Raw genomic sequence first — 27,713 nt, 5'->3', positions numbered from 1 at the left:
GGAAGATTAGAGGAAACGATCGCGAGGCAGCACGGCAATCCAGAACGTCTGTGAAGAACTTGAGCGGAGAAATCTCGCGAGAGTTACGAGTCTAACGGCCGAGTTAGGGGTCGAAGAGCATCTTTTTCCAGCAGGAAGAAAACCGTGGACGGAAGGAGAAAAGCACAGCAGGAGAAAGGGCGAGAAGTTTTCCCGCACGGACTTATCTCCGGCGTGTAGGCGAGTAAATAAATAAACTACGAAGAGACTTGAAAAGTATCGAGATTTCTCTTCGTTGTTCGATCTCTTGCATCTCACAATCTCCCCCCGCAACATCTCCGTACCAGTTCATCCACTCTCTTCTTCCCGTAGTCCGCTTTTATTTGTAATTTTATTTATCGTTTTCCTTTAACATTAACCGCAAACTCGATATGTACTTTATTGCTTCGCTTCTTACCGATGCTTTTATGAGTTCCGCTTATACGATTTACCTTCGCGGGATAAATGCGAGAAACGGTTCCGTCTTCTGTATTGTCTCCTCTGTGGCTGCATTTCCCGCCGGGTTTATCCCGCCGGCGCTTCTCTTCTATTTTTCGTTCGATCTTCTCGCGTATCTTTCTCTCTACGGTACTGCTACCGCTCGCGGTCTTAATAATTCCGGATGGAAATGGAATTTGCACGCGCCCGTCGATGCAACAGTGATGGTATAGTTTTTCGCTTTCGGCGCACGTGTAAAATCTACTATCCGCTGGGAGGTCTAGTCCTTCATTACGTCCTACCATTTGCTTTGTAATGAATGAACAGCGGTTACGTTGCACACCACGCTCCCTGCATGTTGTGCATACATATAGAGAATTCACGCCCGCTGGCCTGGAACCTGCGTTAGTATACATTAGTGATTATGTCGCGATATTTCGGTTTTATTGTATACCGTATACCCCGGGCGAATTATTTAGCAAGTCCTGCACCACCGAACCGATCATTTATCGTTGTTATGCTGCAGCAAGAGCATGCTATTGCGAGGGATCGTGCTACAGGCCGGTCATTCGAAAACCGATCAAATTAGCCCTCCAAGTCCTCTTTACGTAGGCATAACTTGATTAATGGAATAAATCAATTAAATTATTCAATACAGGACTAACATAATCATGGCCATGCAAATTGCGGAAGGTAGGCAAACTGGAAAGAGATTCTAAAACCCAATTACGCAACATATGTACATAGTATATTTTTGTTTCTTTCTTGTTAACATTATTTTCTAACAATTGTTTTTAACATCGTAAAAATGAATGTTAAAAAATCTTAAGGAATCTTTTTTTTTGTATTTTCTTAAAAAATAAATTTTCTGCTTTTGTGTGTTTCATTGGTATATTAAAAAGTATAAATATTTTTTTGTTTCTTTCTTTTCACCTCAATACAAATCTCTTATAAAAAGATGCTTTTCATCCAAAAAAATTGTTTTCTCAACTCGCTTCTAACTATCCTAAACTTAATGTTTGAAAAAGAATATTAAATATTTTTTAACAAAGAGAGAGAGAGTTCGCTGAAGGAGATTTTGTTAGGTACGTAAAATCGGATGTTGTAATTGGAGAGAATAATGAGGGAGGATGTGCCGGAACAAAAGGAAGCTAATAGGTATGCCGACAAGAGGAATGCAGAAATTATGTAATGAGGGTAAAGTAGCGTCTTGTTTCAATAAGATCCGTATTATCTCTCTTGCAAATATAAAATAAGAGTGTATCGATCGATAATTCGCAAAACACATCTTGGTGGTGCGTACCTGTTTAACTCGACTGTGCTTTGTGAGCAAAAGCAGATAAGAGCTCTGACTTTTCACGGCGAAATTCTCCATGATATTTTCATAATTGAGTGCTTTATCGAGAAAGAAAACAAATGTAAATTACAAGAAATAATAGTTGTTTAAGGTTTCTATTTTAGCATGAATTTACGTTTTTTTTTTTTTAAGAGTAAGTATAATATATAAGCCCATAAATTGAAGACAATGTATTTTCATTATTAGTAATTATATACATTAATAATTTTTTATTAACTGATTAATGTTAAGTAATATTTATTTTTTCATATTCCAATATTATGTCAAATATGAAATAAATTATTATTTATCATATGCATGAAAAGATAAATCTGAACATTCTAAAGCTGTAAACTATAAGTCTCAACTTAAATATAACATGAAATTAACGTAACGTTGTATTTAGCTTAATGTATTAACAAAGAAAGGTTCCAAATACATAAAAGTTACAGAAGCAAATTAAAACATCTTAATACAAAAAGCTAGAACTCTTTTTCTAAATAACAATTTTAAGACATTTATGTCAATATATCTTGCGAGGATTATTGAATATTTTTGGAAAGATGGAAACTGGATTTAGAAAGAAGGTATAATGCAAAGACAGATAAGATTACCTTTATACACATACGTATATTTAAACATTATTGATTATAGACTAAATCTTTAAACTACTATTTAAGTCAACGTACCTTCAATTATAAAATTAGTCGTACATTAATAATTTCTGAAATAATTTGCATATGATGGACTTCGCGGATACGTTATATCTATCTACCAATATATTTGTCGATATTATGAAATATTATTTCGGGATTTGAAACCATTTCCTTTTCGAAGTGCATGTGTATTATTATCGACAGGATTAAATCTTGATAATACATATAGATATGAGATAAAGCACCACAATAATCTAAGAAAATTGCACGCACCACCGCCGACATCGCGATCATTTCGCGCACGCAGAAAGCAGTTGACGTTTGTGTAGCTTATGGCGAACATTCTCACCTGCATTCTAGAAGCGCGCTCCTGCCCCTGAGGGTGTACGCCGGAACATTTATGTGAAGTAGCTTCAGAGCAGCGACTGAAACAGAAAAAGAGAGAGAAAGCTCATGTGAGATCGCATAAATGTCAATTGCGAGTATATACGTCGTCGCCTGGGGGGTGCTATCGATGTGATGTCACCGGAAATGCACGACAACGATTTCTCGAATGTTCGATTATATTGTCGATAATAAAAGAACATAAAATACGCTTTTTCGGATTAAAGCATCAAGGAATGATTTTAAGTTATGGATATTGATATACATAAGCATAGTTTAAAAAGACAAGAGGAAAGGCGAAATTTTACTTATTTATAAAATTTATATGAATATGAGGTGGGGGGGGAGGGTTATTTATTATTCTATTATTATCTCATGAATTTGTTTCCTTCTGTACATAATTTATTTATTTAATTTTGATGATATTAATATCAATCAATATCAAATTTAAATATTTATTTATCGAAATTGAGACTAATCATGATCTATTTTCTCGCTAAATTTACGACAATATATTACACATCTCTTTCTCTTCTTTTTTTATGATAGAGTTTTTTTAAGTTTATCTATAGTTTTAAGTTTCTAAGAGAATAGATGAAAGAGCTGTTGCAAAGGTTTGCTTGTTAGATCAAGTTAGATCAGAAACTCCCGAACAAGTGCTACTTCGATATTACTCACTACTGATGTGTAGCTCAACTTGAATAGAGAACATTTTCAAATGCAAGACTTCTTTCACGACTAAATCGGTAAATCTCTTGACCTTACTGTCAAGCGCACAAAGAAGTATTAAAAAAACGGTACCATGGTACTCGACCTACCGCGGATCTTTTTACAGAAAAGTATCGCGTCGACCTTCGACTCAAGCTTTCAATAGTGACGAGGGTTGGCAAAACTTGGAAAATTGTGCTGCGATTGGATGATCTTAAGAATTGGAAGTAGATCGTGCTAGATACTCGAATAATGGCAGATATATTTTGTTAGGATGTCTGCTAGTTTTTTTACTTTCCTTCATCTTTTCTCCTCTTGACATATTCGAACCAGAAACTGACGATTTTTATGAACTATACGTTTCGAGATAATAATAAATCGAACTATATATCGAGAATTTAATAAAATCTTATATCATTAAAAAAAATGCTTTTATGACATCAAATAATATATATACCGTTTCATTAAATTCCATGAAGGATTGATAAGTATTGATACAAATATCAATTATTATACATTGTTTCGTTTAAATATTAAAACATTGTTTATAAAATATTACATTTACATATATAAGTTCTTTCGTTTTTTGTACAAATCAGTTTTTCGTTAGATATATAATGTTGACTTGTATTTAAAATTGCTCTTTAAATATTTAAAAAAAAAATCGATCTCTTTTTATTATCAAATTGAATTTCCCCATTTTAGTAATCCGACGCGTTTTCAATCCGCTATAGATAAAATTAGGAAGAAATTGCCGAGCAACCTTAGAGGGTCTAAGCTCAACTCTTATATTTTTTAAGCGTAGCAGACTATATGTGTATGTAGAGTACATAAATATGCACATGTAACGACTAGTAGAGGTCGGTATCTAACTTTGTCGTCATTGGCGTTGTCGTCGTCGTCGTCGCCGCTGACAGAAGAACGGGAATGGACGCGAAGAGCAAAAAGGTTAAGAACAAGAATTCCTAGGCAGAGACGAGCTGAAATTTTCAGTACCAGATTAAATGTGGAGGCTAGAACATTCTAGATGCCGCGCCGGTCTTGTTTCGTTCTACGTTCGTAAACTCGTAAATGTTACCCGTAGATAGTTCGTAAGATGAAGATCTCGTATAGATACACATACATATTAATTCATAGAACAAAACTGAGACTATTTCTGTGCGGGAATAAGAGAGATTGTTCCGTACTTAAACTAATGGCGAAATATTGATGCGTCTAAATTTATTGTTAGATAGAACATAGCTTGATGACAGCAAATGCTATTTTGTGGTCACTTCACCAAATCAAAAGCAAAAAACATATTGAATTATAAGTTGACGACTAAGAATGCGTAACTCGGAACGCATCCTAAAATTGCTGAATGTCCGAACTTTTAAAATTTATTTACAGAATTAAATTTTGAAATTATTGTAACTTACTCGTATTTCGAAATATAATGGATATATTACAGGGAATGGAAAGTTACTTTTTAAAAGTAACACGTTACAGTTACTCGTTACCGAATAGAAAAAGTAACGTTACAGTTATCGTTACTTGAGAAAGTAACTTTTCGTTACTTTTCCGTTATTTTTTAAAATCGATAGGAGCTTTCTAATCTCAAGCGCTATGAGGGGCTTGTGTCCAATCGTGTGCAAAATAACGATAAAAGTAACTGTAAAATTTATTACCGTTAAAAAAAATGTAACTACGTTACAATTACCAGTAAAGTTACCAAAAAAGTAACTTGTAACTGTAACTTCGTTATTACAAGTATAAGGAGTTACTTCCATTCCCTGGTATATTAATAGTTTATTATGAAATGTCGAAGTTATACATGGAACATCAATGTTGAGAAACCAATTTACTTTGCATGTATCGACTGTCCACACACATTTATAAATATATCGCTTAACTTTCCTAACTTTCCGACACGACGAAGTATATTTCTCGTCTCGTGACCCAGCCGTAATGTCTACCTCTTCTTACCCTTTCGCTAGCCTGTCGATCCTTTAGAGCTTTCAATATCTTTACCCGACATGGTAAGTACCAAAATTCGAACGTCACTTCGAAGTTTTCACCCGTCCTAGGACACGTCTAAACAGTTTAGTCAGTGAGGCGCGCACGAGAAGCGTCGGGCAAACCGAAACTTTCTACGGAAACCTCACGAGCTTTCGTAATTGGAGAAGGGGGAAGAGACGAAGAAGGACTTGGGTCTGCTTCCTGATTCTGCATATACCTTGCAAAGTAAACTGGTAATGTTCATCTGGTGGAAATTGTTATGCCCTGTCAGAAGCAAGCTACGAGTGACGTAGGTCCGAGGCGAATCCGAGTTTCTAGATCACCCTAAGAGGATTAGATAAGGGAGAGCTGCCCACAACACACCAGTGTAACACATTGTGTGTGGTTTTTAGAGCATTACAAGCGAAAATCGATGTCGTCTTCTTCCCTTCTACCGTATTTTCTAAAGCTGTAATATTTATGACCTCAGCTCGTATACCATTCTACAAATAAATTACGCGTCGTGATTTAAATCACGCAAACACACTGCTTGAATATTAATTCCCCTTTCAAAATTACAATTATTCATATTCCTTTTTTCTAAACATATTTTTTACTTAACGCTCTACGGAGTTATCGATTAGCGTCAGATTTGTGCAAAGCAAAAAACGTGCACGTAGGGTTGTCCTTCCACGTGATTGTCATTGAAATCGTTAAAATACAATGGGTTGACGCAGTTGGAACCGAACAAACGGGGAATAACGAATGCATTTTGCGTTAACGATGTGACGTTACGCTATTATCCTCAATCCGAGAAGAAAAGTGACTCGATTGTCGATGCATCGAACAAGTGTAAAACTCGTCCGATTAATTCATAGTTTAATCGTGAGAAACGCGACGACACGTTCAACGCGATATTTGTCGATCGTCGCTAGATTCTCGTTTCGCTACGCCCATCGCCTAACAATAACTTCCTCGCTTTCCGTATGTATTCCAGCTTCGACCGTTGAATTACACGATCGGCTTTAAGAGAGATAAGCGACCTTTCTCTCGACGAGTCACCTTTGGTCGTGACGCCGGCCAAGAGAGCGCGATTATATTCCATCGAGAGGATCGTGCTTCGATTTCGTCCGAGAATTAATTGCACCGGGATTTGGCTTTGCATAGCTGTCGGAGCCGTCGCCTCTTCACGAAACTCGCTAAGTTCGAAGCAACGAATATTGTGGGCCCTTCGATTACGATGACCTAATGGTTGTACTAAAATTTGCATTGAAAATTTTGAACAATCGACACAGATCTACTTGTGATAATAATATATTACAACGTTTGATATCTTGTAACAATAAAATTGTGGGTAGGCTATTTCTTTGTAAATCTTTCTTCTTGGAAAAAACTTTCAGGACATGACAATTTTTTAGCTATAAAATATAATGAAAGATAATAATATAGAAAGCAATTATAGATTGATGAAAAAAACTTTGAAAAAAATTAAAAATTGATGATAATTTGCTGTAAAAGGTATCATGTAACGTTCTATGTTGCATTTATTCTTTAATACATATTATTTATTTTCCGCATTTTACGGTTTATTATAAATCATCTTCATTAAGAATTTCTTTATATGATATACATAATCTCACACGGATTAGAGACTTTACACGAACAATGCCACTTTATCAGTCACCCCGAAACTACCTTGTTCTTGCTCTAAACGACATTAAGAGACACCCTTCTCGCGCGGGCTATGTATTACCGTGTTAGCGCAGGTTATGTTGTTCTTGTACCAGACAATGCTGAGAGCGCTATTTCTGAGGATATGACAAGCTAATTTCACTGTAACTTCCGTTGATATCCTTTCCGCAGACTATTTCTGAACTGGTAAAAGCGAAATATAAGAGCATAGAAATATGATAAATTCGTTTCAATTTTTTGTTGTTTCACGAACCATTTTCACAAATAAAAATTTTAATCACTCTATTCATCAAATGCCCAATAATATTACTTCCGCTTTCGCAAAATTTTGCAATCCGCTTTGCAGATTGTGCGGACTTTATCGTTTATCGATCGGGATCTATTATTAAACTTTACATGGTTTGATAAGTCCGCGCAATCACGAGACTCGAAGTCTCATCTCCTTATCATATTTCACGTCGGAAAGTAGGATAGTAAAATTTTTAACAAGGTCTCGATGAATATGCGTGTTATAACACACTAAGACCGAGAAATTAAATTACACCGTAAAGTATGATAGTTCACTGCATAATGGACATATGCGCGAGGAGGACATGTATAGAAGGACGACGAGAGAGGGAGAGAGAGAGGGAGAGAGAGTAGGAATGCACCGAGACTTTATTTTAATACTGACTTATCTAAGAGCGGCGTAATAACGTACCTAAAAAAGCGCTATCGTTAAAACTTCTTGCGAGTCGAGGCAGCACACCGAGGTATCTTTAATTTATGCAGTGTCCGCGTTTCGGGCGTTACGAGAATGAGAGAGAGTGAGAGAAGGGGAGAGAGAGAGAGAGGGGGGGGGAGGAAGATAGAGAGAGAGAGAGACAGAGTAGCCCTCCGCGTTACGGTGGCTTTCTCGGAACGAAGTTGAAATTCATTATAAGCAGACATTAATTTTACGCGGATTAATAACGACGCTTCCCTGTCCTTTATCACAGGCGGAACACCGTGAGTCGGCGCCGACGCGACGCCGCGTCTCACCCTGCTGTGTTTTAATTAATTCGTGCCACGCGCACGTGTTTGTGTAGCTTGTCATTTTCGTCGCTGTCTTTCAATTGGCCGAAAGAGACGCAACCGAGCGAAGGATGCAAAATTGTACAGTGGAAGTCAAACACCGGCTAAATGCCACAAATAATGCTCCAGATTACAACAAAAAATATTTGAAATTCCGTGTTTATAAAAGATCACAGAAAAACTAATTTAGTATCTACATATTAAGCAATTTAAAGGATTTAATTAATACATAATGGATAACAAGAAAAATGTGAGATAGGATAGATATATTAAGACATGAAACTCTGTCTATCTTAGGTGTCTTTCTAGGAAAAAATTTGTTAATTTTATATATTTCATCCTTTTTCTCTTTTGAATATAAAATGTCTCTCTTTCATTACAGGTAATGAAAATATTATTTTTAGTATTTAGTTGTCATCTAATTTTTATTTAATTTTTAATTCCTCAATTAGAAGAAAACTCTTGTTTATCATACTGTTAAATTAATAATGTCAAGTTATATCCAATTTGAGTTATTTTTTATCATTCCTATAAATGATATAGCCCTTCTACTACTATGACTAATATGACGTTAATTAAAAAACAATAGAGTTAAACAATTTAATCAAGAAAATGTATTAAATTTGATTGAAATATAACTTATTATTTATTAAATGCATGCATTAATATGGACGTTTACTTTGAAACTAACCACGGAAATAAATGGATTTATATTTTGACATACATGAAAGTTAAAAATAATAAAATGTTATTTTTAACTCAAGGGATTGGGTTACCATTGTTCCTTTTATATCTAACAGTGCTATCATTCTGTTGGTTGCCGTAAATATCGAGAAGGTGCTTGATGGAACGAAGCCAAGTGCGTGATCATCAAGTTTGGCTCGGTGAATCGAATAATGACTGGATATGACAGCGAAGAACCGAATGGGCAATCATCGCTATCGCTTCTAGCGATAAGATAGGATCGCTTAATTCGCTATTTCTGCCGAGTTCAACAAAACGCGTTGTTGTTGCTCAGCGGATTTACCGCACTGCGCCGTTACTCGAGCAAACGAGCTACCGCGATGTCGAATCGATGATACTCGCCTGCGCGTCATCGTTTTCGTGCGATCCGCCTCGAGGCCCCCTGCTTTTCAGAGCTATCGGCCCGTCGTCATGCCGGTTCATCGCGTGCAAACGCTTTTTCCTTTCATGCCCTTTTGCTCGTACCATTTTTGCACGGAGTCATTACCATAGTTACACCAGAGCTCCAGCTTTATTTCGAAAATTCCATTCGGCAAATTTGCGCGCACGCTGATCGATTTTCCTCTGTTTTCACCTGTTATATCATTGCTACGCAAACCGGGACGTACGTTATTTTACGGCTCGATATATCTATGGATGCGCGCCGTCATTGTTCTATTTCTTGACGGCGCCTATATAATATGTAATTACACGGCACGTAAAACGATATTAGTTATTCCACTTGCAAGATATTGATGTATCACAGTTTCTTTGTTCTACCGCCTGTGCATAACAGAAGAATAGCCTGAATAATTCAGCGGCACTTTTTTTGTCCCTGCACGTCGACATTCAAGCGCTTCGTCTTCGCTCTTGCTCGCGCGATCATTGCCACCCGGTACTTGTGGAGAACAGACTTTACATACGTATATATACATATAAATATATAGTCCTAATTCGAGATGTTGGAAACTAATTGATGAAACAGTTGCATCAACCGATATAAATTTGCTACGTCAGCTAACACAGTACCATTAATTTTCTCCGCATCATCAATTTTTTTTCCACTTAACAAGAATTAGTATCTCGAATCTAGAATCTCAATATTAAATGCATGAAATTAAGATATGTATCTCTGGGATGTACATGCATATGCATCTTCCATAAATTGTATACGCATCTAAGAGATACACGTTGCATTAAAAAATCTTTTGATCTTTTAATGTGACCTAATAAGAATAAATTTCTCTCTTCTTTACATGTAAAATAGATAAACAGTAAAAACTATAATCAAGATTTATTTATTTTAATACATATAGCCCATCTTTTTACAGTATTCATAATGTCTAATTCATAATATCGAATTGTTCTCAATTTGAGTTATTTTTATTATTTCTCGATCGCCACTGTGCTTCAACTTAAAATGTTAATGTAACTAAAACAATGGAGTTAAACAATTAAAATCATGAAGATGTATTAAATTTGACTTAGTTTATTATTTACTAATTGTAAGTACATAATATGAACGTTGTTTACTTCGAAACTAATCACAAAAATGGATTGATTTATATTTTAACACACATGGAAATTAGAATGGAATAAACAAGATATTTTACTCGAAGAATCAAATTACCACTGATATCTAATAGTGTATTTATATCAGTTTCAAGGAATAAAGAATTTCTATATTTTGTCCTATGAGGAATTTCCATCGGTAAATTTAGACGAACTAAAGATGATTAAATTTTTTTTAGACAAAAAATTGAAAATAGCTCCTGCAACAAGATTTAACTATGATATGGATAATGATTCTACATGTATGGAGATTTAATTTTCAAAAAATTGCTTCAGACGGGTGTCTTAACGAATCAGCGGAAAAAACTGGGTAAAGAAAATCAGTCTAAAGTAGTTCTGTCTGGAACGCGAGATTAACGAGGGTAGCAAGAAGGTAAAAATACACAAGCAGAAAGAGAAAAAGAGGGTAACCGAGGAATCGAGTATAAAATTGTCCATGGTCGCGCTCGCACGACGAGCAATAGGGCCTTTGTCTGGCGACCGCGGGGGTTGAAATAAAAAATAATTAGTCGCTTTCAGCTTCTAGGCGATATAGTACCGCATACTCCTTTGCGCCAGAACGGATGGTTAAGCTTTCCAGGTTGGATAAAGGACGAATTAACCGTGGAAATCCTTTATATTCGTTCGCGACGTTAAACGCGACTTCTATTAACTTGGCTTCCAACGTTTGTGTATCCCACCACACTAGGTTCCGGCGAATGTTTGCCAATTCATGAAACGTGATTGCATCCTTTAGTTAAACATGATTAATTATAAGCTTTTATGTATTTTTTGGTCATTAAGTCTGCAAGATGAATCGACATTATTTAACGACATAAAAGATAATACTGTAATGAGAACGATCGAAAAAGAGCCAATATTTTAACATTTTGCATTATCATAATTTCAACAAAGTGACAAATTGTAGTAATAATGTAAATAATGATAAAATGAATAAATAATAAGACATATAAAATTCAAATTTGTAAATTACAAATGGATGTGAATTAGTTAGAATACTGAAATTCAAAAAGATGTGTTAAGATGCCATTATCACGTTATGCAGCAATATTTAGTTTCGTCGAATAATTGGATTATATTTGAATAATTTGCTTATCATCCTGTCACAATAATTCGCCTGAGGACCTGGTGGTAAAAGTTATAAGTGCTTTAACGTACGCGGATAGTTGTTTTGAACTGTTCTACTTATCACGCGAGAGAGGCCAGCTAACTCTTCTCAGTCGTGTGTTCACATCGAACAAACTTTATGCACATTCCATTTTCCGTCGCTTCCAAATATGCCATGTAGTTATTCCTGCGGCGATTGTTCTGACTAGAAACGTCTTCAAACGTTTGGCTGTTGTCGACCAACAAAATATGACTCTCCTAATAGAGGAGAGAGAGAGAGAGAGAGAGATAAATCGCTAACTAAAAGTTTGTGCATTAATACCTCGTAAAGGAAGACTGTTAAATAGTAATTTTCACTCGCAATACATTGTTAAATTACTGTTGAAAATGTTACTTGGTTCCGAGGGAATATTTGCGAGCAGATGGCTTGCGAGTAATCTTTTCCTAAAGTCGAAGTGTTTAAAGAATCGACCAGGTACACAGGAACTATCGAGAAAAACATTAGTGTTCGTCTGATTAATGTGTTCGTGGTTTCACATCGACGGGGGCAGAGTTTTACGTTACAACGCGATGGTCACGTTCGATAACCCGCGCCAATGACAAGTCCATTTCTTTTACGAGACTGCGCGTTTGATTAACCGAACTAGATTGTATCCCAATAAAGAGAAGTACCTGACAGTCCTCTTATCTTATCCCATACTACCTGTCCGAATGGGTTAAGACTCGTATCTGGTCACGCTACACGAAGTGGATGTTCTCCTTATATACATCGTTGCACTCGGAATTAAAGCCTCGGAGAATGTAAAGCCAGGGACACGGTAAGGCAATGGTCGGCCGACCCGGCCGGGCATTATCGTATTCAGATGAGCTTCACGTGACTGGAAGAGCGACGCTCGACATTAACGTTTCCATTATAACGATACGACGTTACCGCGGGCTCTAGTCCGCGGGTGTAATCCTCGAGTTTAATTGTCGTGCCGGTAACAACAGAGAGTGCGGCGCGATATGTTCTACCTCCGTTTCGCTCTTTCAGTGCTATTCCGAAAATCATCGCTCTCTCGGGCGCGATCCAGCTATGAAAAGTCCATGATTCCCGAATGCACTTTTCACGACACTGCGTGTCGTGGTTACTTCGAAAGCATACCAAATGGTAGATTCAACGGAAAGCGATTTGAGCAATGTCGGCCGCCTGTTTGTATTTTTTTAATTTTGGTCAAGTATCTATAAAAAAAGGTAGCTACAGATCAAAAATAATTTTGTTGGATCATCAAAATAGTTATATGGGAAACTCAAGCAAGACGAGCTATAAAAAGTTTTGACGTTCTAGCAACCAGTTTGAGGGCCCTTATATTTTGATAGTCCAATAAAATTGCCAGATCTGTATGTAGCCAAATTTTTAGCAAAACCGTTTTTTTCCGTGTAATTATCAATAGCTAGCTGTAAATCGCAAATGATAATTCGCAAATAAAATTATTACTCTACTTTTCTTATTGAGTATCTATATAAAAACATAAATAACTCCGTCTTTAAGACGCTGGCTCTGTCGTTCCGTTTAGATCCCTGGAGTTTTAAACTCGCGCAAATAACCACTGTAATATCGCGAGAATGAGAATAAATATAAAAACCGATCGTTCGCGTTATTACAGGTAGCAGAGATATTAACCACGGCGCTCACATTTCCTTTCGACGTGGATATAAACTGCGCGCGGGCCGAATGTATGTTCTCGCCCGATATGATTCTCGCTCTCTAATTACAGGTATCCACGGGAGAAACGCGATATCTATAGAATTATTTCTCCTTTATTCGTCGCGGAAACGAGCGCATAATTAGACATCCGACCGCAGGAAGTTCGAGCTGATGCGACTTTAAACTGACGTCTGGACTCGCGTTTTGCCACGGATGGGAGTTGATAGAACAACGATCGTTAACAACGGTTCCAGCACGATTATTTCGACGAACCGACGAAATAATCGTACGTACCGCGAGAATAAGTTTTCAAAGCTCTTCCTACGTGAATTCCATGCTAACGTTAGCGTCGGAGCTTTCGCCTTCTGCTCGAAACAACGGAAAGTTCCCATTAAAAGCCCGTGAAGATAAGGAAAATTAGATCCACTCGTCTCAAAGGAGTATTAATAACCTTGACGAAAAGATTTTTCATCTACCAAAAAATCTTAACTCATTTCTTAATTGTGTTTGATCGTATATCAAAGTATCTTGAATCTCCATCTGAATCGATAGACTTTTAAGGAATTCAGAATATATCATTGTATGTTTTTTATTAGATATTTGATCAAAGTTTTGAAATGTAAAATGTAAATAAAATGGGTTAACTGCATTTTCTTATTCTAGTTTTTATAATCGACAATGATACATTATACATCGATGTTCTCACTATTTATTTCTTTCTCTCTTTCTCTTCACATCACTATCTAAGAAAGTTTCTTTTGTGGTTAAACTACTTCAAAACTCAATATCGCTGTTTCGTTACACGCCGCTAAGATACGTACATGCACGACTGCAGCCGCATTGCCTTGACATTGACGAATTGCCACACGCTTTGCTCTTCTCGGAATTTAAATGGCACCATCTACATATATGAAAACGAAGCGTCTCAGGTGGAAACGAGAAAATTTTTCGGATGAAATTGCTTCCGAACATGCTTTATTCACCTTTGCCATTCAATCTTTATTAACTCTTTTTCAGTTATCCTTTATCAATCTCTTATTAATGATCTGTTACTTACAATTAGGCAATCTCAGTGACGATCAAAAGTTTGCCAAATCATTTTGCCAAGCCATTTTGCTTTATACATCATCGTTTAAATCTCACATACCATATGGTATATGAAAGAATTTTATCTACAAAGAACCTTTTAAAATTTTCATCTTATTTTACTTTCTTTTTTTATTTTACTTTTTTATTTTATTTCTTTTTCTAATGAAGTGCATTAAAGATTGATGCTTTATAAATGTCTATAAAATCACGAAAAATTATACAATTATAAGAGAATGTAATTAAATATTATATATAAAGAAAAAAAACAAAAAGGATGGAGAACGACAATAATAGACAAAAGGCTACAATGTCATGAAATAAATGAAGAGGAAAATAAAAAGAGCAATAAAGAGGAAAGAGAATCGGATTAGAGAAAGTGGACATTGTAAAAAAGCGGGAGTTAATGGACAGCTATTGTCAGAAGAAATAGGTAGATATTTCTGCAGGAAGAGAAAACGATCTATAAGAAATCTATTAACAATTCTGCGGGTCGGGAAAATGTTTTTAATCAGATTGGCTCGTATAATCTCTAATATCTCCGATCTTCATCGGTCGTCAGTAGCCAACTCGGGGACATAGGAAAGATAATTGTTGCCCGCGGCTGGACAATCGTCGGATAAAGTCACCTCCTCGTCTCGTTTATGCCCTTCACACATGTTCACGCGCGCGAACGCAAACACATACACGTTCACGGTACTTACGGTGATAAATTTGTCCGGTGATAAGAGTTCCGATTTTTGTCTTTACGACCCCTGGTGGGGCCCGGAGCGCGGGATTCGGGGAAGAGGTCACTTCCGACTCATGGCGTGACTGCCTCGCACTCCCAGTGTTCGCTCGACGTGGACGTAGAAACTACGGAGGGATCTACATGTAAGGGAGGTGACTCTCTCCGGTATAAGGTTATACAATCCACATGTAATGCCATCGGGGCGCATTTCACCCTCGAGTGCACGGGGCGTTCTCTCCTCTCCCTCACGTTCTCTATCTTTTTTTTCTCTCTCTCTCTCTCTCTACTTCTCTCTTCGTCATTTGTTTCAAGATATGAGATGCTGGTTCGAATGTGTAGAGTCTAGTCAATTCCGTCGGGATAGAGACAGAAGCAAGAAGGTGTTACGACGGAAATGCAGAAACCGGAGACGAGGGCGTTCCACCACCGACGAGCGAGCAGTAGTTTTTCGCGTGCTTTATGACTATCGATTCTTTTCTGCCCTCGTGGTACCCGTCGCGCTCGATGCGTCGAGACGGTTCGGGGCCGTCACGTGTTAGCTGGTGGTGCGTCCTGTCGCTGACTCAGCCGAAAGCAACTCGGCATTAATATTAATTACCGCGCCACGAGTGCGCTCGTTGTCGCGTGGGTTAGCGTTTTTCGAAAACGCTCGAACAAGCTCGTACCAAATGCATTAATGATAATCGTAATTCACCGTATACCGCAGTTAGAACGCTTTAGAAAATGTGTTACAATCGCGCGCTCTGAGAATAACAAATCTGTGCAGCAAATTTTACGATTGTAAAATAAATTTCAGCAATTATACTACAATAGATTGTTATTAATTTCTTTTCTCGAGAGAGAAAGAGAGAAATAAGATACATTGCCAGGTTAAGCTCCATTGATGAAACATTTATACGTTCTATATACTCAAAACAGTACGGATATTTTTCATGTGCAGAGTAACACAGAGAGTTGGTTACGCTAGGCACGTTTCACGTGTCATTCTTTCAGACAAGGATAACGCAGCACCTCACCATTGCAAGAGAAACATTTATGAGAAAGGTAACTGATGAGGAGTTTCGTATTTCTAGCGTAATGATAGGTTTCGTCGATCAATCAGATGTTAATGCTCATTCGTGCAACAACCACATGAATAATTCTACCCCCGCCATACTCGCACTAATCCGAATATGAATTTGGATTAGCATTCATCAGCAGAATAAAAAATAATCATGATAATATATGTATATAACAATAATTAATGCAACTATAATCGATACATAAATTGTAATAATTTAATTGAATTATGGTACAAAAAATTATGTAATAGCACATACATTTATTTTCAAGAAATTTTGAGAAAAGACAATTGACACAGCACAGCAATGCATACATAATTAACTCATTAATACTAATGTCTCAATTTTAGAAAAAAATTTTATTTACATCATACACACACAACTATTAATAAATAACTTTTTTTTATTTTTCGTTATTTGATTTCCAACATTTTCAAAATAGTATCAATTTACGTATTAATTTTTTTTACATCAAAAGATGCTAATATTTTATATTTCCCAAAGCATTAAAAAAAGTAAATAACAATATATAATATAAAAATATATAATATATAAAACCTTTTAATTGATAATTATTCTCCTAAAAAAGCGGGTTAATGCTACAGTCCAATCATCTAATATTTATAAAAGACCATCGTGGAACAAGTTGACTACTTCATATAAGAACGCCATGGATGGCAAGGTACATATAACCCTTCCGTTTACCGCGATAATGGCGGTATCGAGAAAGAAGGAAAGAGACTGAAGCGAGACAGGAAGGGAACGAATAGACTGCAAACAATGGCCGACCGTTTTCAACAGTGTAAACGGAGTTAAACGCGGCTCAACGAGGAGTAATAACAAAAATGAAATCCGCGATAGTAATGGAAAAAGGAACAGGTTCATTCGCCAGCAATGACATCTACGGGAGAAACAAGGTTGCGGCGGTTAGCAACGTTAAAAATGTATTATTTCATTGTGATAACAAGCTATAGCCCTTTTGATGTTGCACGAGCTGGGTGGAATAAATTAATCGTCACAAATGTTGGGCTCCCCAGTGAATCTGATAAACTTTGCAAATATGAAATTCACGCGAATTTTTAAACAAGTTATTAAATTGCTTATCAATTTAATAAAATGATATTACTCTGGTTCTGCTCATAATAGCGTTTCAAAACTGAAACAATTTTAGCGCGCAGTATGCAGAATCAAATATGTAGGTATATAAATTCACACAGAGATATTTCAGCACTAAGATCCCGCTTTAACCGACTATAGGAATTTTCGTATTTATTAGATTTATTCTTATAGGTCTAAATGCGCATTATATATATTGTTTAAACAAGCGATGTTGAACAAAATCTGTGTCACTTTTATTACAATCAATATTAATTAATATTGGTTAATATACTTTTAATTTAACAGCGAATGCAGGTTTATGTACGTCTCTTCCTATATAATGTCTTAATGAGGCCACGTTAATTGTTATGGCGATCAATAGAAGCAGCTTAATGAACACAAACGTGATGAGAAACATAAGCAAACATTTACTAAGCAAATCGTTTATTTGTTAATTTGGGTCGTATAGCAACTTGATGATACTTCGTCCTTATCGTGGTATTATCTTCTGCCATTATTTATGAGAGGGTTCACATGAGCTATTAATGAAGGCTTTTTATCCCCGCGTTTAATATTTTTAACGGCGTGGAGAACTATAGTTAGTACAGGAGACAGCCATTACACAGGAAGGCGATTTAAAAGCCCGAAACCTATGAACCACTTTCCACGAGAATTCGCATTCGCCAGATTACATTTCTCGATGCAGCTGAGAAGATTCGAATACTCGGCGCTGTTTCGCGTCGCTTCCTTATAAGAGCGTCACGTGGTAAAGGAATCTTATAGAATCCGAAAAAACCACGGTCCACCGATCATCATGGTCCTTGGGGTCGACATCTTACAACGACATAACGATATTGCTGCCGCTTCGCGTGTCGAAAATGGTTGAAGGAAAAAGAGAAAAAGGAAGAAAATCTCGCCGGTCGCGTGATTAAGTTTCGCGCCTGTCAAGGAAGGGCGATATTATATTACCGTGCGATTTCACGTACTTGTACGACTTTTCGAGTGCTTTCACCCACGAGAGAGGGCAAGTTTTCGAGTGCTTTCGTGCGACATTCTGTACGCGCCACTGATCGTTCGTCGCATAGGATATCGCCCGACCGACGTCGCTCGATACATTTGAATATTTAATGAGGGATCACGGTAAACAACCGCATATTACTCGCTGACTATGAGCACAGCCATATTGGTAATACCGCGTTTATTATTGGTAATGCAACGATGTCCTATGCGCTCATGATAATCCTTAATTCGGCTTCCGACGTATGGAAGTCCTCCGCGGATTTCAGAGTGTTCTCCGTAAAAACGTCATTGTCATTATCGATGCTCGTTGAATACATGTAATTTAAATAAAATGTAAATTTTAGAAAATTAGATATTTAAATCGAAATATCCGGAGGGAATTACAATTATTTTGTTAATTAATTTATTATGCGAAATTGTTAATTTATTATTATGCATTTCTGCATGGCATTAATATGAGTTTTCGAAAATGATTTTAGAAGCGAAGACATTATTACGATTATTCATACGCATCGTGTAAAATTAAATTTTTGTCCAGTTAATATTTTTCGCAAGTATTATATCGCAGATATAGTTCATATACTATATCTCGCATTTCTGATGTAATATAATTTATCGGCTGAAAATAATATTGCACGTAACAATACGTGTGTACAATTAGAATGAGCCAGGATATAGTGATGCATGTTTTATATGAAGCATATTTTGTATGCTTATGCGTGTGTGCTTATATTTCCATTATTGATAAACGCGATTCCTATCAATGCTTCAGTAACGTACAATATCAGTTCCAATACGAAATCACCAGTTTTCATCCAACTTTTTGAGCTTTTCCACATTTGTAGTTGATATATAATTTGTTGATATATAGTTTGTATTGTAATTGATAACGCATAAATAGAATTGTGTCGCGGTAACAATGATAATAAGTCCGTTTTCTAACAGAAAATGGTTGCGCAAATTAAAATTACATCAATACAGCCGTATATTACTCGTTCGGTTGGCGTGTGGACGTTTATCGGGCAAACATACTTTAATAGCTTACTGTGCTTGTCTATTATAACAGTACAAATTTCAATTTACGCGTTCATGGTCATTGTTATTATAATCAGTATCAATATCATTTTCAGTCGATTATTATAGTAATATACAACAAGTTACTTGTTTTCCATTGTTACTATTAGTGTTATTATTCGTCGTTATTATTTATTCTACCATCATTCGAGAAATGTAGTGCGTGTAGGAGAATTAAATATCATTTAACTTGTATACATAAAAATGTTCCAGAAGTATCAATTAAAAAGTTTCCAGTTTACAACATGGAGGTTTATGCATATTATGAATAATATATGCATAATATGCTGCATAAACTTCAATGTTATAAACCAGAATAACTTGAATCAAAATAAATAATGTAACATTTGTAAAAATTTTTCTCTACAGTAGTCCTTCGAAATCATATATTCTCTGCTAGCATTGTCGGATGACCGACTTACGGAAAGAAGTCGTCAAACGGATGACTTTACTCTCGGCGAATAGACATCGTCCATGGAATTCGGGATTATTCTGGACCATAGCCAGAATTCACCCCTCCATTCTACAACGTTTGCAAAATGCCCGTGTCTTTTCACTTACCCGTACCTGTTTCTAACAAAGATTGGTGGTCACCCTTCATAAATTTCAACCATAATATTCTTGCATTTTAGAAAAATTTTGTCGGAAACCAACAAGTAGACGAGGCATCTTGAGAGATAAATTTTTATCCCTAGAAGCGCCAGAGCGGTGCTAGCACACCGTGCGGGCGTGTGCCGACTCTCATGAAATATGAAATTTCTTGCATCCGTTGCAAATCACGGAGCACCCCTAAAAATTCAACGAAATGTTACAGAAGGCAGCGCCAGACAAAAGTGGTTCTTTGAAAACTAGGAACTTCTCCCCCTCCTTCTCTTTTTCTTTATTTCTCGTTACATGACATTGCAATTCTCTTCGTTACGAAACACGAAACGAATAGCAAATGAAAACAAGTCGAATTACGTGTTAGTGCAAAATTTACATAGCGATAAAAAAAAAACAAAAATAAAAAACGAGCAAGTGTGAAAATAATTACGAAAAAAAGATTAATCGAAATTTTTTATGCGTTTAATTCATTATAAATTTTATCTTGTTTGCTCAATGAGTATTACATCGTATATATGACGTTAGCGAGGTAACTTAATGAGTGACGATAATCATTGTTATGCATTTGCTTTACCATTGTATCATTAATACTTAAACGGCTTGAAAATTTGTGAAAATTTAGCTAGAGTGTATATTACGAATAACTCGCATAGAAGCGTGTGACAAATATAGATAATTTTACGCAGGATAACGCTTTTTGTCATCCGGCCTAGTAATTAGACACATATACAACAATTTTCGCGGGAATTAAATATAGGAACACGAGAGAAGCGCGCTGTGGGCCAAAGTCGGATTCAGCGTAAATAACTGGGACCAACTAGAGCTCCCGTTTATATCCTGTTACGAGTAATTATGCGAAGGGTTTAAAGTATATTCCCGCGTGTTCTGTTCGGCCGTAGATTCAAATTTGTCCGGTGCATTGTACAGTCCGCAAAAAGTGTTATGCGTTACTACCGCGACGAGAAAAAAATAAGAATGCGTGAAATTTACATTTTACGTATCACGCTTTTGCATTCTCGGTCTTCTTTTGCCGCCGTGCACTTTCAACATTACGCTGCTCTCGTCGTTGCGGTCTCCGCGCTGGGAAGTATTATTTCTAATTACACCGGAATGCGAATATAGCGCGATGCCGTTTTGCGTGGCAGCTTAGCTTCCGGCAAATCGTTGCTTACACAAAAAATAAAACATATCTCTTGAGAATTATATTTACAGAAGCAGTTAAAATTAATTTATTAATCACATGTACACATCTAAAAATATACAATTTAATTCTTTCTATGCAATTTAACTTGAAGTTAAATGAGACACAAAGATATCGGAAATAAAAATTAAGCGTAAGACTTTATATTTAATTCTCTATTTATGCACGTCATAAATTTTTTATTATTATTGGCTTAAAACATGAATTTTCCTATATTTAGTATCTGCTCATATTACAAGTATGATAGAGAATTAATGCAAGTTGCGCAATTTGAAATTGACACGGTACTGAAAGTTCAATCGACTTCGGGCTGCATGATTTGATATAACTAGGCTACGTGAATTCGCGAAACACCTGTTTGCGTGACGGAATGTACGAATTGCGTAATCACGTTTGGACGAAAGAAATTTAAGTGTCGTGTATCTGGAACGACGCGACGAGAAATTGAAACGGGAAAATAGAAATGCTTTTGACCGGGACACGATCAGAATGAAAATCTGTAGAAAGTCTGCGACTGGAAAAACGGGGAGAAATTAATTTGCGCCGGCGGAGCCAGTCTGAAAAAACACAGACGCGACAGTGCCGCTTGGCGGAGAGAGGTAAGGATTTGACGCGAAAAGCGTAAATTATTTTTCTTCCGAGACAAACGGAGTTTGTCGCTCCGAAATTTACAGAAGAGTTGAGCTCATACCGCTGACCCGTAAGTTCGTCGATTTATATCTTCGTCGGCTACAATTTGCGACGTGAAGGCTATTACCGGAAGCAGTCTGGAATATATACAACTGTGGCGATAACGCTCGGAATACATTTACCGGGCTAATTCGGAGCTTCTCCGACGCTCCTCCGTACGTACTTACGTCTCGCCGCGTGGAGGAATGCGGTCGAAAGAAAATAAAGGAATTAATTGGAAACGAGAATGCATGCCTGAGAGAAAGGATGGAGAAAGGAAAGCAAGACCCTCGGGATTCAGGCAGTCAGCGTTACATTTTAAACTCCGTAACAAGATCCGGGCACATTCCGGCGGTTTGGCGGAGCACGAACGGAATTTTCTGCGCCATGATGCCGATAAGAACGACGAAGATGGACCGCAAACAGATTCGTTTTGGCACGTTTGTCGATAAAACGAGGAGCTGAATTTGACACATGTATTTGTTAAGAGGAGTGTCGTTAAGAGACGCGTGTACGCGTGCTGCACTGTGGGATTTAAAATGAGAATTCTCGCGCGTTATGATTGTTTTCTACGATTGGGGATTTTGCAAATTCCCATCAGAGGATTATATATATTTTCCCTTCCGATATGAGAAAACGGGATAATACACGTGGCGTGAAATGAACGGTTTACTTATCGCGGACTCCAATGTGTATAATAAAGAGACGTTCCACTATCGCGTGCGCGAATTGTTTCGTCGTTAATCGGTTGCTTTCTTAGAGGGATTATCCTTTGCATTATATATATATATGTATATATATATATATCGCGTAACATTAGAGTGTAACTTACTCGGCAAACAGCGTAATGGAAATATAATCCGGAGGACTAAAGCCTCCGCAATCCCACCGAAACGAAAATACCTTCGCGAACACGAGATCGCCGAGTTCCGTTTTTCCTCTCTCTTTCACTTATCCGTTTCCCTCTTTCTCTCTTTTACTCTCGTCCTCCCAGCTATTTTTCTCTGATCCCGGACACGGGTGGAAAATTATACGATCCAGGCCATAGGAAACGGCAGAACTCGATTTACATACCTCGGTGGACTGGGAATCGCGCGCGGATCAAGTTACCGGGGTGAGTCCCGACGAGCGAGCGAGCGAGCTTAATTAACCACGTGCGCGAATCGCAAGTGACACCGCGCGCGTGATGCACACTTCGTTAAATTTTATTCGTCGTAATTGTGCGACTGTGTTCTGCCGCGCAATGACAGTGTCACCTTTAATTACATCGTCCGTCCAGCCGGCACCGCCGACGTCGAACTGCAGACGCTTGCTTTACGACAGATAAACCACGAGACGGTGCCGCGGTGCGCTGAAAATCGCGCATGAAAGGAAAGAAAAAAGAAATAATAATATTCGATTGTGAGATCAGACACATACAACTGTACGAGCAGGCTGAGCGAGCTTAATACCCTTGTCGTGCGGTTCTTCAGTCAGAATGTGCTCGTTAGTCAGATGTTAATGAGCGGAATCTTCATTAGACTGTTTTATATCGTGTGTCAGTCGGTTTGTGGAAGTCGATACAAAAGCTGTGCGGTAATGTATATGTTATATGTACGTAACGGAGATCCGTTTAGGTGAAATTAATTTCGGCATCATCTATCTCCGGATTATTTTAATATTCGTTTCTACGGTAAATGCTAACGTAAATCGTATTTAGAAAGATCGTAAATCGTACCTCTAGTCAGGCAAGCGATTTTAACCTGGCCAGACGACGGTAACAAAATTACATTGCGGATCGATATTCGTTATTCTATTTTAAACGTATAATATAATGCAGGATGAAGCAATTCTGCGCGATGAACTGAAAATAATGCTCGACGGCACACTGTATGAACTGATCAAGTGCTTTAACTACGTTTCTTTGTACATTTGCTGCAATTTTAACAGATCGTCTTTATCACATTAGATAATACAAGTTATCGATAATCTGTAAAAGCAATGCTCTTACTTAAATCATTAATGCTAATTCAAACGTTGAGCACAAAAGGGCGATTATAACACAGATGTATGCAAAAGAAATGTAACATAAGCTTGTTCGAGCTATATCCGATCGTTCGGCTTCGTTGTTTATTTGTAGGAAAACGTCGAGCGCGCTCGCGCGCGAGCAAGCGCAAATTGCTTTAAATTGAGTTCTGACAAATTCACCGATAATTTTGCATTCCGTTACACCCTTTTAAACCCGTCACTTTGTTTCACCATTAACGTCGTTTCGCGTGACAACGTTATGACATTTCGTTTCCCGCGGAATTGAAAATTACTACCGCACGAGCGCCGGGCTTAAATGACCCCGGCGATTGCAACCTGAATACTTTATATAATGTCAATTATTTGGTCGTGGATTGGCAAGCGTATCGATTTTGTCGTCGATTAAAGCGCCGATGCGAGTTCGATCCCGCGATTTGAAAGCCGCGCCCGTAATGCGACACGAAATAGTTCTCAGCGTCACGTTTGGCGGAAATGAACGCCTTCGATTGCTCCATGATCGCGAGATTTTCTCGCGGAGTCGTTAGATCGAGACTTAAATTTACCTTCTCCGCGAAAGGAGCTTTACGAGAAGGAAGAGAAACGGGAAGGCGAAGAGGTAACAAAGTACGGAACTGGTGAGAAAAAAAGTAGGTTGGTTGGGAGTAAAAGTCGGAGATATAAAATATGCAACTATTCGTATAATGAAAGAAGTTACCGATAAAGACGGTGGGGGCTGACTTTTAAACTGGTGCCATTAGCATCCCGGAAGTAAAAATCGCGAAAATTAAATCGAACGTGGATCCCGTAATGTACTATTATCGTCAAAAGTTCTTCAGCCGTTATTATCGAACGCGTTCTTTCGTCCATTGATTATTATTCGATGACGAGGCTACGCGATTCTATCGTAGTTCATTATTTTTCTTACATTTTTAAAATGTAGCGTGAAATAAAATTTTATTGCAGCAGTAGTCATAATTTTATACAAGAATAAAGAATGGATTTAGAACCATTTTCTACGTCAAGGAGATTAATCAGTATGCGATAGGAATTTCGCGAATATTAAAAATTGGAGCTAAAAATTACTCTCTAGGGTGTTAAATAATAATATTCCGCTCTCTCTCTCTCTCTTCTCTCTCTCTCTCTCTCTCTCTCTCTCTCTCTCTCTCTCTCTCTCTCTCTCTCTCTCTCTCTCTTATTGATATGCAAAATCTATTGGTACAATCAATTCGCAGATGCATTTTTAAGATTAAAAACATTATATAGTAAAGAGAAAAACAATTTTATAAGAAAGAGATACAAATGGGATATATTCCCAATAAACAAACCAGGTATCAGTGCATTGGAATAAAACTACACTGGAAAAAAGTCTTGTTACATTTAATTGGAATTCTGATAAATTCAATCAAAAAAGTACAAATTAGACATTTATAGTTAAATCTATTAAACATTCTAATTGAAATAACTAGAAATGCAATTATCAGAAATCTGATTCATATGTAATCGGAAATCTTTTTTTATTTTTATTTATTGGTACAACGAGAATATTTTTCTCAGTCTAAGATTTTTGAGTTAATACTTCGATCTTTTTTTTTTTTTTTTTTAACAAGAAGACGAAACTTGTGCTGGACCCATCGAGGACATTTCGTTTCCGTCTCGAGTAGGTCGAAACACCGGGGGAAACGACTAGAAAGTGCTGAGATCGCACTTGGTCGAGTGCCTTTTCACGAAAGCTAAGGGAATAAACGTAATAGAGAAAAAAAAAGACGAGAGAAAGAGAGAAAGTGGATACGACAGATCAGAGGTGGAAGAAGCTATTGGAGTTACATTTAGCCAACGAGAATTTGACGATACTGCCTCACTCTGGCGAAAGCTTGTGTTAGGGTAATTACTGAAACTGCGATTTACAATCAATAGTTTCTTTCTTACGGCGAAGAAACTTCTTCGAAACTTCTTTTTTCCTCGTAAGAGAAAATAAAAGACAAAGTTCGCAAGAAAGAAAGAGACGAGAAATTAATGTGTGCGTCTTTTAATTCTTATCTAATTGCATGGGATCTTTAAAATAGATTTAACTTAAAAATAGTGTAACATACTTATTACAATAAAAAATTACTATAAGTCATAAATATACAAAATTATTTGTGTTAAAATTAACAAAATATCAGCTTGTATTTAAAATATACAAAATATCAAATGAATGCAGCTATTTTCGAGCAACAATTTTCTACTAAACTGTCTCATAAGTACTTGGCGTTTCCAAGTGGTTTCTTCAATAACTATCATAGCCATGATAATATCATCTTAATGGTGTTGCTGGTTAGCTCAGTTTTTCTCTTTAGAGTAGAATACGATAGATAATACAAAATGAAAAATGAGAGAAAACACGATGCGGGACGGAAAGTGGAATTCGCGTGCTATGAGACGATTAGTGAGGGGTGAAGTTTGCGAGCAGCGACAGCGACCGTCTTGAACGCGAGCTACGAGAGCAGCGATGGCAACAACAACAGTGGCAACCGCATCTGCCAGCAGCATCCGGCAGTCACGAAACAGAGAAAGCCGGATGAAAAAAGAATGAGTTAGAAATAATTAGCGAGGCCATGAAGCACGCGCGGTCGGCCAAACGCAGATGCCATCTCGTTTCGTATGAAAAATTAAGCGTCTCTCGCTTCTTTCGCACCCGCTCTATTTCTATGCTCTCGACCATGCTTTTTATTTCGACTGTGCACGTCCGCGGGTTTATTCTTCTCTCTTCGGTCTCTTTTTCGTTGCCGGCACGCCGCGCCGCCACCGAAGCTCCGGTTTTCCCTTTATTGCCGCGCCCAACGTTCGACGGTCTCGCGTGCCCCGACGAAATTTAGCTGCGCCGCGATCCCCGATAGGCTCTATAATTATCCCGTTTTATCTTCATCAGGCGAACGGACTAGCTGCTCTAGGGAGGCGGCGAGTCGCGCGGCCGAGCGAGGAAGCGATATAACTCGCCTCGTTGGAGTGCGTTTTCGATTTAAGTCCGGCACGACTGGACGTTTACATTCTCGCTGGTAAACGAACGGCGAGAGAATTTCAAAGCGGTTTGCCACAGGTCTGGCCAGAGGTGCATTTACACATATTGGACAATTTATAGCGACAAATTTTGCACGCGCGTACACATGTCAAAATATTTTTTAATCTTTTAAGAAGATCCTAAAGTTGTTCGTCTGTTCCTAAAGAAGATCGTCTGTTTTATAAATTATTTTTCAAATAAATGTTTTTTCCAATTGCCTTTATATAGATTAAAATATCTTTTTTCATAATTAAAGTACAAATGATAACGTAGGTAATCCAAACCGGTCGACTTTATACCAAAAAAATGAAAAAAAATTGGAAACTTATTTAGTTTTTTATCGGCTTCTGGCGTAAACTCATAAGAATATTTGCTTTATATAAAAGTTTTGTACTTTGTACATGTAAAACAATCTTGATTTGAAGAAGGAATTACATGAACAAACAATATAGAACTTTTAGAATTAGGCTTAAATACCTAATATGAAAAATTAGAAAATATGTAATGTGAGCGATATTGATGTAAGTTTTACTGAATTGGTAAAATAGACGACTTTAAGATCCCCTTATCGTTGGAAAATTTATGATAATTTAAGATGAATATGCTAGAAGGCAACAAATATTACTTAAGAAGATAAACATGAGAAAGATAATACTGACACAGTTTGTAAACAAACCATGGAGGTACATTTTTTCAATAAAATTAACATTTATGATATGTTAAATTAGCACATATTTTATTCACTCATCTTAGAATTTACGGTTTAAAATACATTA

The 27,713-nt window shown here is 37.2% G+C and overlaps 1 protein-coding gene across 1 annotated transcript in view; it reads right to left on the bottom strand.

Moving 5' to 3' along the window:
* Positions 1-27,713, bottom strand: part of LOC108726446 (cell adhesion molecule 2) — a 90,050-nt gene that overhangs the window by 49,644 nt on the left and 12,693 nt on the right. The window contains exon 3 of the mRNA XM_018454019.1: positions 2,798-2,873. Coding sequence (XP_018309521.1) covers positions 2,798-2,873 — 76 coding nt within the window. The remainder of the gene's footprint in view (positions 1-2,797; positions 2,874-27,713) is intronic.

Source organism: Mycetomoellerius zeteki, unplaced genomic scaffold (assembly GCF_001594055.1).
Source record: "Mycetomoellerius zeteki isolate Tzet28-1 unplaced genomic scaffold, Tzet1.0 scaffold421, whole genome shotgun sequence".
Lineage (NCBI taxonomy): Eukaryota > Metazoa > Arthropoda > Insecta > Hymenoptera > Formicidae > Mycetomoellerius > Mycetomoellerius zeteki.
This window is presented reverse-complemented; position numbering and strand designations above follow the sequence as displayed.